Here is a 14981-nt window from a genome sequence, read left to right as displayed (position 1 = left end):
GACTGGAAGAGGGGATCAAACAGGCATATCCAAACATTGTCCTGTTTTTCCCTTTAGTGGCAGATTCAAATGCATCCCTGAAACATTTTGAATCCCTGGTTTTGTTTTGTTTTGTTTTGTTTATTTGCTCTTTTTTTTTTTTCCTTTCCGACAAATGCAAAAAGAATAGCAACAAATATTTTGGAGCAGAGCAGAAAGTTTTCTGACATTTCAGAGTTTTACTTTTCTGCTTTCCTTAATTCTTTTAAATGTGCATTACGAAGCCTTCTAGCTTGTCACATAGAAAAAAAACAAAGAACTTCATTTAGAAAATGCATAATTATTCATGCAGGCAGCTGCTATGTTTATTTTCTTTTTCTTTTTTTTTTTCCTTTTTTAAACAATTTGATGGAAAAGAGCGAATAAGATTTTCGTGTTTTGATAAATAAAGGTCTGATCATAAATTTCACTCACTTGGGTCTGAAATTATACTTGTTTTCAAAAATGCCACATGATGTGTTAAAGATTTTATTTTAAAAGTCTTCTAATGAAACATGGATTTATAAAAGAACTCAGATTGCTCCTCCTAAAGCATGGAATGTTCATACACGAGAGGAAGGAAACTTAGCAAGAAACCTGAAAAGCAAGTAAAACATATCAAGTGTTGTGTAGGATGACTGAAAATTGTCTCAGTTGCTCAATGTACTGTGTATTGATGTTTCAAGTCAACGGAAACTGTCAAAAGACATCAATTTTCTTCAGATCTGAAATCTCCTCTTTTGCATCCCTACAGTCAGAAGGAAAACAAATAATAATGAAAACAATAGAAAAAGGAAAAACTGCATTTGCCAAGATTGGGATGGATTCCCCTACATGGACGGATTTGTCCATCCCCTACATTTTCAGCTCAGAGTTTTCCGAAATACCTTTCACAGAGTGAAAAGGTGATCACAATCCACTGGAAATCATTTGCTCTTCAGTGATTTGGATGGGTCCTGCTGGGTCTGAGCAAATTGCCCCAGAGACCTCCAGGTTTGCCACTCAGCATCTGAACCACCATGCTCTCAAATGTTCTGAGCTGCGAGCAGGTCTCAGATCTGACTCAAACACCTTTGCCATTTTTGGCCTCAAGCTTTATGACTTGGTAGCATGAAATGATCAAGATGAAATACCTGCACTCTGTCATATCTTGGTTCAATGGCACTGTAAGAAAATAGACGACAAACCAGCATGCTGCATGTAGGCAACTTAGAGATCTTTAAACAAAAGAATGTTTAGGGATCCTTTGGGATCTTTTAATAAAGAAACGTATATGTCGGTTACTCTGAAAGCAATGCCTTCTCTTTATTTCCACAGAAATTTTAACATATACAAAGAGCACAATAACACTATTTGATAGAGCAAATTCTCAGCTACAATACACTATTTTGCAACATGGTCTGCACTATTAGCTGTGCATTTTCACCAGCAACCAAGAGCTGCATGTCCTGCTCGTAAAAATCTGCACCAGTGGAGGTGACCCACGGTCACTGTTGCCACTGCTAAGACGCACTGATGTCATGGGCCAACATAAAAAAATGGGAGGTATTACTTTCAGAGCAGCCTTCATTCGAAGTAGCAACTTGCAGTTCTGCCAAAATTGTAAATAAGGGCAATTGTGTGGAAGATTTTATCCCTGGAATAAGCATAAAATTTGTTTTGCCTTTTATTTCAAGTTTAAAAATAATCTATTTCAAAGTAAAAAGCTGTCCAGTGCCTCAATTCCTCTTTTCACTGTAGTTAGTAAACAGATTTTAAGGTGAAGAGTATGGAGGAATTTAGGGTGAATGAAATATCTGAGTAGATCTATGCTTTCGCTTCCGCTCAAGATGATGGACAATATATGTAATTATGTTGTCAAATTCAAATTAACTAAGCCAAATTCAAAAAACCCGCAAAAGCTGAAGCTCCCATGCCTGCCAAAAGTTAGACTACCTTGTCCAAGTCAATTACGTTAGGATACCCATCTGGCCATAGCTTGTGCACTGCAGTGCAGCCTCTTGGATTCTTACCACTCCAGTTTGTAAAAATGAAAATAAAAGCAAGCAGAAGAAATCCCAGGGGACTGCGGCTGCAGGAGGCGAAAAATTGGTGCTTCTTGCTTGCCTGTCTCTTCCCAGCTTCCTGCCCCTTTTCGGCGTGTGAGAAAGACGAGCGGAGTTTGTGCGCTTTGGAAACTCGATAGGAGGCAGCAGCTGATCTTCCCATCACCAGCCTAAAAATAATTCACTCCAGGGCTTGGAGCTGCTTCACTAAGTGGAGGAAAATCCTGCCGCCGGGATGATATTGATCACATAGCACAACCGAGTGAAAATTGGGGTTGGTATTTTGGTTTTGTGTTTGCAAAGGTAAGCTGCAGAGTTTGCTCTAACAGCCAGCAGGCGAGCGGGGCATGCAGTGACCCCCCCCGTCGTCCCCACTAACTGCCTCCTCCTCCTCCTTTATATCTGTGGGACAGGGCTGCTCCTCGTTCTTTCCTGGGATTACGACTCAGATCTGTTTTCCTTTTCCTTTTCCATTCTCAGGCATTCTCAGGCTTTCCAGTCCCCTACCGCTGATGTTTTCTTTGCCGCTCTGCTCATGGTTCTGTTTCTTTTTTTAAACCGTCCTGTCTTAGCATGTGGAGTCATAGGTTTTGCAGCAGGCAGCATAGCACGTCAATGCGTGAAACTGAATTGCCTTAAGGAGCTTAAGAAAAAAGAAAAATAAATGTTTTGGATGCGTGAGAGCGCTGCTGATGTTGGTGTGCGATGCTTTTCAGAGTCAGTACCGCGTTTAGCCGTTTTGCTGATGGGATTTTCTCTGTGTTTGGGGCCTGATCCAAAACCTGCCGAAGTCAATGAGATTCCTTGCATTAGTTTTAGTGAGGTTTGGATCATGCTGCTGGTGTATGCCAGTGAGCGATGCAAATGCTGAAAAGCATCTGAAGTAATTTGTCACCTTAAGGCCCAAGGTAACCGGGACAGTGCTTAGCGAGGAGGCAGGGTCTATCTAGGGCAGTTGGTCACAGCTGAAATAGAAATGAAAAAAAAACAATATTTTGTGCTGGACTATTTGGGATAAAAGATTTTTAATGAACAGCATTTTTTTGCCATTGCTTTAGTGCTACTCTTTGCAAATAATCATTATTTATAATTTACAGGTTCCATCAGATCAGGTGCTTTTAGGGAGGTAGGAGAAAAAAGCCAATAGGTTTATACCAGGAAAGGAAAAGATTCAGAGCACTAAGCTAAAATCTGTGGCAAGGTAGTAGGCCTTCCATAGGGCTCATCAAACTTACAAATTCATCATTTGAACTTTGGTAAAGTTTTCTCTTTATTCAGGAAGGAAAGAAAAAAGCTTGCTTTGGTAAAGACTCCATTATTCAAAAATTAAGAACCAACTACTTTTGCAAAACTCTGAGTACTTTCTCTGTTCTGCATCTCTATGTGTACACATACCCATGTATATATGTATACTTGTATATATGCATATGTGGCATATGTGGGCATATAATGCACATTATAAGTAAGACCAAAAAAAAAAAATTATGAACTGAGACCCGAGTATGCTCTGTAAGCTGATGTATTTTAATCGGGAATTGCAGCTATTGATTTTTTTTTATTTTTTTATTTTTTTTTAATAGAGACAGCAGAAATACTGAACCAAAAACTTTTCAAAAGTTTCATATTTCCCCAAAGTAAGGTCCACGTGAGGACTGTATTTATGCTCTTTCCTTTACAGTTGTATCTTGCAGAGCGTGCAGAACAGAGTGATAATCCAGGTAAGAGAAAACTCTTGAATATGAAGGCTTTAAGCCCAATTTAAAAGACCCTAAGATAATTAAAATATATTTAACTAGAATTCTTGCAGTTTTGCACTCAGTGAGGATGTTCTTATTGTTTTTATGAAAATTTACATTATCTACCACTTTCCCATTGTATTCTTTTCTATAGCTTAGGTAAAATGTATCTCAGGAATTAACTCTATGCCTTAAGAATTCCATGTTTAAGTTTGTTAAAATTAGATTTGTAAGTGTTTAGGCTAAATGCTACAACACATTCATGCTTAATACTTTGTCCTTTTCTTCTCCCCAAAATGCTTTTTGTTCCTGAAACTCTTTGGTACCGATTTCTGCTTAGTATATTATGAAAATGTCTGTACACCTTAACCCAGAACCAGAAAATCTCAGTTTGCCAGTGATAGAGATTTTAGGATGAAAATGTAAATGCTTAAAGGGCATAAGTTTTTTTAGCTATTTCATTGCAGGGTGAGCTGCTGTTCAGATAGTTCACATCCCCATTAAATTAAACCAAAAGGGAATCAGATTCCCAAATGATGTCAAGGAGAGCTGAGACTCTCTGTCCGCTGGCACCATCATGGACCCATCCTCCTGACTGTTCTTTCCATTCCTCTCCTCTGCAAAGTTCTGCTTTTTCCTTTAGCTTGCAGCTGGCTGCTCAACAAAGGCTGCTTTTAAGGGGAGAAAGAAAAATCACCCCTGAAAATCTGTGACTAGTTCTAGTTTGTTTGTAAAGATTGAGGTTAAAGTGAGTGATTTGTCATTAATTTTGAAGAACAAAGTCCTCCAGTGTACAAGAGATTAAAAAAAAATAAATTACCTGACATTTGGCCACCTTATTGGAGTGCTGAATGTAGCTGGTACCCTCAGAGAGCATGGACTTATTATCAGAAGATCTTTATCACCCTAATGCATTCCCCCTGATTGAAATGCTAGGTTAAACCTAGCATGCTTGGCAACATTATTATAAAGCATAATATTCCCTCTATAATTAGCAGTGAAGTAGTGAAATAAATAGATAGTGATATACTTACTCACTTTGGTGCAATCAGCTCAGCACAATTTGATGGCCTACTGTGCTTAATAGAAAGAGAAGCTATAGCAGGGAAATCCTTTTTTTTTTTTGGTAATAGCTGTGAGTATTTTTTCTTCTGAAGTGTGTGTACAAGGATCTCAGCAGATATGCTGAAAAGCTAGTGCAACCTGATGAGAAATAGTGGTCAATCACTTCAGATGGCCAACAAATTTCAAAACAATCTGTCCCTTCCTATATAGTCAAGTTTGGGTCATTTCTTTTGTTGTTTTAAAGTGTCTGTCAGGATTAACATAGTGCAACTATTGTTGATCAACAGCTGTCTGCTGTAAATAAGCCTACAGCTCCAAACATTACAAACTGGGCACAGGCTTAGAAAAAGGCTCTTGGTAATCTGTATGGGAAGACAAGGGCTATGTGCTTTCCAGTGGCTGCCCCTTCCTTTGAGATGCACAGGCAAAGATTTGCTAAGGAGCCAGTGGGCCTTTTGCTGTGATTTATGGGTCCCCAAGTTTGTCTTGACTGAGGTAACATTGAAATTGAAGTATGGCAACTGCCACAGCTCCGCACTGATCTCATCTCAAGGCTTGCAGCAAGCAAGGCTTCTTATCTAGGAAATAGTATTTAGCTGGTAGAAGTCAGTTAATTCTGAGAGTTAATATTTGCATAGCTCCCCATTGTACTGTGTGGAGCTCAGTGTAGCAGGTGGCTGCCTAGAGCTGCTCCTGAGGTGATAAGCACCTGGCTTATCTACTTAACTCACCTGGTTAGAGTTCCTATAAGAGAAGCCCAGTGCTGCTGCCAGCATCACCAAGGAAGAGTTGACAGGCGGGTGTAGAAGAGAAACTGCTCCTGTACTTCTCCTTGCAACATAAATCTCTTCAAATCGCATCTTTACCTCTGCATCCTAGCTTTCCCTCTTTGATCTCTCCCTCATATACTCTGTAGTGTGAAAAGTCTGTTTCCACATATAAAAAATCTTCAGTGAATTTAATTATGTAATTGCATGATGTTTTGCACCAAGTGAAACAAACAGCACTTCCTCATGTAGGCAGTATACATCCATTCACCTTTATACAGGTATTTTTATGACAGAACTTTGACATAGTCTTACTAAAGCCAATGGAAGAGAAGCCTAAATTATTATTAAGAATCTGAATTTGATCAGGTGTCAATTCTTTTATAAATCTAGCTGTAGTTTTTGAGAAGACTCCAAAAAGACCTCATTCCAGCCTTCCATTACTTGAAGGGATCTTACAAGCAGGAGGGGGACCAATCTTTTACATGGTCTGATAGTGATAGGACAGGGAGAATAGCTTTAAACTAAAAGAGGGGAGGTTTAGCTGAAATGTCAGGAAGAAATTCTTTACTCAGAGTGTTGAGGTGCAGGCACAGGCTTCCCAGAGAGGCTGTGGATGCCCAATCCCTGGAGGTGTTCAAGGCCAAGCTGGATGGGGCCCTGGGCAGCCTGACCTGGTGAGTGACAGCCCTGTCCACAGCAAGAGGTTGGAACTGGGTGGGCTTTGATGTCCATTCCAACCCAAGCCATTCTATGATTCCATCATTTCGATGAGATTCAACAGTAGGCAAAACTGAAAATGTTCATGTTATTGCTAAATCTGATGTTCTTCCATTTCGAATTTCCATTTTGTGAAAAGAAATTTCATGGTATTACAGAACAGAAGAGATTAGAGCCTTTTCACTCTGCCTTTTCTTGGTGCTCTGCTGTCAAGATATTCCGAATGGTCTTTGTTTCTAGGCTCAATTTGTTGAGTGAAAGAACATGCATCTGAAGGGAGGAAGGGAGGGAGGGAGGGAGGCAGGAAGGAAGGAAGACAGGAAGGCAGAAAGGCAGGAAGGCAGAAAGGCAGGAAGGCAGGAAGGCAGGAAGGCAGGAAGGCAGGAAGGAAGGAAGGAAGGAAGGAAGGAAGGAAAGAATATTAATGTTTCCTACAGTTCTTATCTCTTCTGCTCCCTAACACTGCTATACGGCACTAGACGTGTCCTGAAGTGGGTCCTGCTAAAAAGGGAAGTTGAACCTGATAAGCATTTTATAAGCATTTTATGAGATGAAATCACAAGCTGTATTGAGTCAACACTTTATCATGACACTGTCAGGAGTGCTTTAATAGATTTTAAGCCAGGGAAACATTAATAAAGGTGGTCACTGGATGTGTGCTGCTTATACATACCCTTGAAAATAATCACCGGTATGATGGGCACTGTCTTTTTATATTGATATTATTGATCGGACCAGATTCTCACCTCTAAAGGGCATAAAGGGCAGTGTTTTTTTTAAGGCAATGTGTTGTCAAATTTACTTCATTCCAAAACTGGACTGAGCAAAGGTGCTATGAATCTTTCTTGATAACTTCTAGGGACTACCACTTGAGGTTAAAGGTGAAACTTCTACAGATCGGTGGTTAGGTGCTCTCCAAGCTAGGAGAGAGCACTCTCCAAGTGGTCAATGGTCCATTTCCCTTCCAGAAAAATGGAAAAAAACAACAGTTTTCATTAGTTTCTCTTAGACACGGTTTTTATCCTTTCTCCTAGATTTATTTTTGACTCTAAGCCAAAAACTACAATGGAAGTCAGTGATTCAGTGTTTGATGGAGCCCAGGATCCCCCCTGCTTTTCAGTATCAATCCAGCCACTAGACCACAATAGCATCTATGCTGTCTCAGAAAAGAGCCCTATTTGTGGGAAAGGGAGGAAAATTCCCAGCAGAACTCCCTTGTACTTCTGACCTTCAATAAAAATGAGGAAACAACACATCTGATTTTCAAGAGATTATCATTGCCTTTATGATACTCTTAAAGGAGACATGTCAAGCTTTTACAAATTAAAAACAAATAATCTCCTTGAAATATTCTAAGTTCCGAATTCTTTTAATAACTCCTCAGCCTATTCAGAAAGAATTTGTTAACATAATGACTACTTTGCATTATTTGCATCATTTACCATTTTGAATATATTTTATATTAAAATATAATGGCAGATTGATAGTGGTCGTATCATGCTATTCATTCTAGGGAATGGGCCACATTATCTATCAAATTTTGTTCCACTGAAATTGAATGAGTTGTCCATCAGCTCTTGCACCACAGTAAGTACATGCATCCATTTCTGCAGACCATGTCCACCATATAACCTGGAGTTATGCTCCATGAATCACTAATGTATTTGGAAAAGGGGCTGTATTCATCACCTTCTTCCCAATGAGACTAATTTTAGAAGTTTCACTGATGTGTTTCAGCATGGATTATGCTTTTTGGACCCAGCAAAAAGCTATTTAAAATAAAAAATGAGGCTTAGCAGTGGCTCTTTGAACTCCATATTTTTTTGAAGATCTTTATGTTTGTGTTCTCTCTAAAAGAGTAATTTAGCAGTTTATACCTGCCTTTCTATGCTTGTCTTTTTTAAACAAGTAAACTCATAATACTAATCTGAACTATTTGAGGAAATAAGGAAAACACTTTTCCTCACTGAGCTAACTTTTTTTGAAAAACTGTATGTGCATTTTTTGCATGTATGTGTTCTGATTCCACAAATCAGATGCAAAATCAGATGTAATATTATTACAGAAAGATGTCTTCACAGAAGTATACAATATGCTTTGTTGAATTAAAGACATTTTTTCCATTTAGTATGTCAATCTGGAAAAACATGTTGTAAGAAAATAAATTTACACAACATATTCTACAGCACTATATTGCTAAGTATAAGTTTGGGGAAAATAAACCACCAAGAAAACAATTTGATTTGATCTTCCTACAAAGAAGAATGAATACAAGAATAATGCACAGATTGATAAAACCCAAAACTCTAGATCATGCTGTGGCTCACACTCCGTAAGTAAGAATGCGTGAGTTTATCTTTGTGTCCAAAGATACTCTCATAAGAAATTAAGGAAGCCAGAGCTTGGCTTAGCTGAGACTAAGCACGTGCATTAGGATTTGCAGGATCAAGCACAAATGCTGATTTACTGTCTATGCAATCTTCAGTACAATTCACTTTGATTAAGAGTTCGGCACTTTATCTGGAATGAGTAGTCTGTGTGACCGTCCTTGTTCTATGAGACAGTGCAAAAATGTAAAATGTTAGTGAATTCAAAGCTACCAAATCACAAATATCAAAGATTCAAGCTACACTGTAAATGTGGTGCAACAAATTATACGAACAGAACTACGCAGTGTTGGCTTACCAAGGTAGCAGTAACACACAGGATTCAACTAATGTGAATTTGAATTTTCTTAATACAATTGGAAATAGTTTTTTCCAAACTCCCTTGTTTCAGCCTAACACTTGTTCATATAACACTAGAAGACATTGAACGGTATATTTAATGAATATGTACTCATTTAATATATTTGATAAAAGCACAGCCTTCATTCTCATGCATTTATACATGATCAGATCACAAAACAATTTCAAAATACATCTAAATTATTCTCTGTCAGATGCTCGGTGTGCTCCACATGTATCTCTTTATTTTATTTATTTCATGTTAAGCTAAAAGAAATGCTAGCAGTCTTGGTAGCCAGCTCGTACTTCAACACATCTCTTACATTCTCTCTCTTTTTTATTTTTATTTTATTTTATTTTATTTTGTAGTAGGCAGACCTTCTGGAAGCAATGAGGCTCGCATTTTGTGGTAACGACAATGCTTCAGCATACAACATCACTGCTGGTGTTCTTAGAAATGTCTGCTTTGTGGATGCTCTCAACCTGGTTCCCCATGTCTTCTTGCTTTTTATCACCTTTCCAATTTTGTTCATTGGTGAGTTATTCAATGGAGCTGTGCAATCCTACAAGCACTTGAGCATGTATTTAAACTCAGACACATTTATGTGTGCTTGGAGGCCTGTGGTGCAAACTATGTGGTGCTTTGTATTTACTTATCTTAAGAGAAGAAAGAATGGCTTAACACAGAGGACCTGAAATAAACCCACTTGAAATAGTGGGAATTTTAGAAGTAAACAACATGGGAAGATCAATGGGATCCAGAGAAATCAGTTCCAAATGCTTTGAAACTTCTTTCTGGGAAAGCTTTCTTCAGATTTGAAACCAGCAACTTGCAATCTTTGCTGTTATTGGGTGCTAGAAGTCTTAGGATAGTGAGTCGAAATTCTCTTGAAGTTATGCAAATTTCAGAGAATGGCTTGGATCAAAGGCTAGGAGAAGCAGGAATAATTCTTTCTTTTGCCAACATTTGGTTACAAAAGGAGAGCAAAGGAGATGATCTTTTCCCATGGGAATGAAAATAAGAAAAGATAAATCTCTCTCAAATAATTTAAGGCATTGTAAGAGCTCAAGTTTATATACTCTTCTAAAAAGCTGTGTTTAAACTAGGACTCTAATTACATTTTTTCTCCACTGTTGTCTCTTTATCCTACATATATGCAGTGATGAAATAAATGCAGTTTAAAAATTTTTCAGGGCTGTCAAACAATGCCACTCTAAGTTATCATAGTACATAAAGACATTTGAATATCTGTTAAAAAAGCAATAAATGTTAATAAAATTAAATATTCTCCTGACAACAGCATAAGAAATTACATGTCAATTCTTCCGTATTGATTTCATGGTGTTATGTATTGGCATAACAATATATATCTTTCATGTGGAAGATTTTAGTTTGGGACTGTATTTGAACTAGAGATTTAAGGTGTTCCATTGCACAAAGAGAACGCAAAATGATTTAATAACTAGTGACAGGAACCTAGAGGATGAGACACTGAGTAACTAGAAATCAAAGATAAGATCCAGTGACTGCAAGCTAATTAATTAAACGGGGGACTAATAAATAATTTTTAGTAGGAGACAGAAAAACAAAACAACAACAACAAAAAAGCAACCCACAAGGAGGGCTCTCTCCAACAGAAATCCTTATAACAGTGCTGGATCTTTCTTTCTTTGAGATAAACTGAGTCATCCTTGAATTATGGCATGTTCTGCAGAAATGTTTGACTGAAACTCAATGGAAGGTCTGCGGGTAGACCATCATTCCATGTAATCAACTTGTATCAAGTTCTTTTAATATTTTTGCAGATATTACCCAACTAAGTTTGAAGTAGCATTGTGGCCACTAAGAATTTACTCTATTTTCTATTAGTTGTAGGAAAAAAAGCATGATATCTTAAATTATATGGAATGTATTTATGTATACAATTATCTTTCTTCTATTTTGTACGATGATTGTCAGGATAAATAGCTGTTGGACAGAGCCAACTGGAGTCCACAAAATTGAGTGAATCCAAAATTAAAAATTGATGGTGAAATGTGTGCTGACATATGGGCAAAAGGAAATAAAATTAAAAGCAGCTTGGAAGAGACAAAGACAGGAGTAAAGTCAAAGAAACTCTTATTAGTACAGGAAAATCTTCGAACTCTATTATAGAGAGTGTTTGAGATAAACAGAAGGAAGACTGAAAATTTTGTTCCTGCAGTACTTTATGTGTTAAATAAGGATTAAACAGTGATAACCTAACTATTTCCAAGAACTAATAAGTATGAATTATTGGTTATGTTTCTGAGTCTCCTGATGAGACTGTAGGCATTTGGAGACACTGTCCTTCCCCTAAGGAAGGGGATTTAGAATTAGGTGATCTTTATGGTCTGTTCCAACCCAAATCATTCTAGAATTCTGCGATCTTTGTGTAACAAAATCACATCCTGAACTTTAAACTCAGTCATGCAGTTACTGAAATACTTATGTTCACTATCCTAAATAATTTGTTTTGTTTTGTTTTGTTTCTTTAATTCCCCAAATTATTTACTTTGGGGTCCATCTCCATGCTTCAGTAAGTCCACCAGTTAGTTATAGAATTTGCCTTACAGCAAGAGGGATATATACAGGCCAAAGCATTTAGGCTAAATGGTTCAGGACAGACCTATAGCAGGATGAGAAGGGACAGAAGACAAGTTGCCTTACAGAGAAACATGCAGGACAGGACTTGACACACTAACTTCACCTCAGACCTCATCTCTTCCCAGCAATAACACGATTCTTGGAGTTCTGCTTCAGAGACAATCTCATCTGAAGTGCATAGTTGATCTTCGAGGTGATGAATCTGAAATAAACTTCAAAATTAATTCATTGATGAAACCAGCTGAGTTCTGATGATCTACTGGGAGATCAGAATATGCAAAATGGGAAAAAAAAATACGAAAACAACATCATTTCAGTTGTAGAACTGTAGAATCATTCAGGTTGGAAAAGACCTCTAAGATCATCCAGCCCAACCATTAATCCATCCCCACCATGCCCATTAACCATGTCCCCCAGTGCCACATCTTCACGGTTCTAGATATCTCCAGGGATGGTTACCTCACTAGGTCCCTGAGCAGCCTGTTCCAATGCCTCACCACTCTTTCTGAGAAGAAATTTTTCCTGGTGTCCAACCTGAACCTTCCATGCCAGCCTCTATTGTGTGAGGGTGTAACTGAGAGGTTTTTATTGTCTTTCTCATCTTTGTTCTTGGGTGGGGTGCCTCTTCCCTTTGATTTCTATTTTAGGAATTCTTTTTTCCTGTTCTCTACAAAGTTAGGTCTAAGTTATTAGGGGCTACCTGGCAATTCAAACAATCATGGATCATGTCTGGATAAAAACAACAGCCTCTCTCCATGGTCTCGTAGCTCTTCTGTGCTAATTCTGGACTATGAAGCATAATCTATGGCTTAGAGCAGGGAATGAATAACTACATCTCTGGCTGGCTGTATGATAACCTTCCTCCTTTACTACTATTATTTTCCAGGCTGGGGAAGCCAAAGCTCCAAAGTCCAGATTCACCATAATACATGGCTGCACTTCCCTGGACATAATCTGCGGTGGATTCTGACATTCACTCTCCTGTTCGTACACGTGTGTGAAATAGCAGAGGGCATAGTTTCTGATACGTAAGTGACAGTAACAGGGGGATAGCTGAGCTAACTGAATTTGTCAGTGTACTCTGTTATCATGTGATATGCTTGCAAGTAAGATGTAGAGAGTTTTTGTTCTTTTTTTTTTCCCCCAAAAGGATGGAGCACCATTTCAGAAACCTAGAGTTTAATGGGATATTGAACTGATTGTTCTTAGCACATCGTTATTCTTCTGTCAATATATAACAGCTAGTAAATATTGACAGAAGTTAATGCATTCACTTGGAAAAAAAAACACCTTTTTGTCACTAGGAAAGTAATATTTGTCATCTTAGTTACATTAGCAGAACACATCGGAATGTAGCAGTGGTGTTACAGTGTAACTGAAATCACTAATTTACGCCTTTTTTAATTTCAGACAAATGAAATCTCGACATCTCCATCTCTTTCTACCAGCTATAATGGGATTTGTGGCTGCCACTGTATCCATAGTCTATTATCATAACATCGAAACATCTAACTTTCCAAAGTTACTGTTAGGTAAGTCCGGGTCTGATTATGTACTTTTAAAAAAACAGTAGTTTTGCCAAAGTTGCCTTGTTTAGATTGAAAAGGATGATGAAATGCAGGAGAATATTAAAAGGGAGAGAATAATTTTTTGTTTATAGAACTTGTATTTTTGTAGGAGTTATTTTGCCTTTTATTATGTACACATGGAAAACTACTTTTAAAAATGATCGCAGAAAGGAAAACACAGTGAGCCTATTGTATTTCTAGCATGAGCTTTGGGGTATTTTTTAAACAGTGCTCATTATTTTATGTCCAAGACTTGTATTCATTCAAAATAGATATTTGGAAGAGCCTTTTAAAATAGTAATTTGTTCAGAAGACATCCTGTGAAGATTGCTGTTTTTTTCTCAGCATCCTTTGCAGTTGACTCCAAGATTTTCCAGTCTAATGATTAATAGCACCCCTTACTTTTCTCAGACAGGGGTGGGAGGATGGGTCTGGAGGATGAGGGAGGTTTATCTTCGAGAAACACAGCTACCTTGATGTCTATCTCAGTCAAAAGATGGTCAGAAGAATTTGACTAGACTTTGCAGCATATTATTTCATGGGAATATACTGCCAAATTACCGATAACTCAAGAGCCTGAACCAGTCATACAAACCAGAGTGCAGGATGTAATTAAACTACATGGATTCTGTCAAAATAAGCATGTTTCCAAGTGCACACCTGTGATGAATCCTACTTTTTCAAAGAGGCAATATGATATTTGTCATGTTAAGTGACATTAATTCATTTTAACAGTAAAATTTCCCATCAGATTGTCTTCAATGGGCTTTTGTAATTGTGTGAAGATCCACAGTTGTGGATGTTTTTGAAAGGTGGTAACCCAGGAAAGAAAACAATGACTTGGAAGAAGAAAGTGCAAAGCAAATCTGTATTCCTGACTTTGTCTGACATCAGCCTGGGCCATCCTGCAGGTTTGTGATATAGAGGGTTGCCATGTTTGCATTGAATTAAACTATGGAATATTTCTGTTTGAGAGAGCTGCAACTTCTGCTGAAATATGTATTTATAATGATCCATGTGCATTTGTGTTTTACAGCTCTCTTTCTTTATTGGATAATGGCCTTTGTCACCAAAACTATCAAGCTTGTCAGATACTGCCAGGACGGTGTGCCTTTTTCTCAGTTGCGTTTCTGCATCACTGGAATTATGGTGATTCTCTATGGGCTGCTGATGGCTGTGGAGATAAATGTCATTCGAGTTAGGGTATGTGGTTTCTTGATCCATATCTGAATAAATATCTGCAGTTCCTGGGAGATGAAGATGTCATTAGCCCCAGTAACTGTCTCTCATCAAGTTTAGGTCCAAGTTTGGTGTCACTATAAATGTCTAGTTAATGGATGCAGTGCTCGGGGACATGATTTAGTGGTGGGTTATTAGAGTTAGGGCAGTATGGCTAGGTTGCGGTTGGACTTGATGATCTTTAAGGTCTTTACCTGAGCAATTCTATGATTCAGTGATTCTATGAACTCTATAGATGTGGCATCTCTTTAAAATATGTATCCTCAATTTAGGCCCTGGTCTGGGCATGTATGTGTGCATAGGCATATGTATACATACAGACAGTGCATATGTATTTGTATAGATAGATATACACATGCATTTGTGAATCTATAGCACCAATACAGTATGTGTGTGAAATTGTGTAATCTACACTCTATGTTAAGAGGTGAGGTGAGGTGAGGTGAGGTGAGGTGAGGTGAGGTGAGGTGA

The 14981-nt window shown here is 38.0% G+C and overlaps 1 protein-coding gene across 10 annotated transcripts in view; it reads left to right on the top strand.

Moving 5' to 3' along the window:
• Window positions 1–2168: 2168 nt before the first annotated feature.
• Window positions 2169–14981, top strand: part of ABCC9 (ATP binding cassette subfamily C member 9) — a 75802-nt gene continuing 62989 nt past the window's right edge. For 4 of the 10 annotated variants that reach the window (XM_031555332.1, XM_010715829.3, XM_010715865.3 and 1 more), the window contains exons 1-7: window positions 2169–2366; window positions 3742–3781; window positions 7865–7938; window positions 9447–9612; window positions 12590–12731; window positions 13114–13235; window positions 14308–14474. In XM_031555332.1, coding sequence (XP_031411192.1) covers window positions 9468–9612; window positions 12590–12731; window positions 13114–13235; window positions 14308–14474 — 576 coding nt within the window. In that variant the 5' untranslated portion in view covers window positions 2169–2366; window positions 3742–3781; window positions 7865–7938; window positions 9447–9467. The remainder of the gene's footprint in view (window positions 2367–3741; window positions 3782–7864; window positions 7939–9446; window positions 9613–12589; window positions 12732–13113; window positions 13236–14307; window positions 14475–14981) is intronic. The other 6 variants (XM_031555323.1, XM_031555329.1, XM_031555319.1 and 3 more) reach the window with 6 other exon arrangements.

The sequence above is a fragment of the Meleagris gallopavo genome, chromosome 1 (genome assembly GCF_000146605.3).
Source record: "Meleagris gallopavo isolate NT-WF06-2002-E0010 breed Aviagen turkey brand Nicholas breeding stock chromosome 1, Turkey_5.1, whole genome shotgun sequence".
NCBI classification, from domain to species: domain Eukaryota; kingdom Metazoa; phylum Chordata; class Aves; order Galliformes; family Phasianidae; genus Meleagris; species Meleagris gallopavo.
The sequence above is the reverse complement of the archived record's forward strand: the minus strand, read 5'-3'. Positions and strand labels throughout refer to the sequence as shown.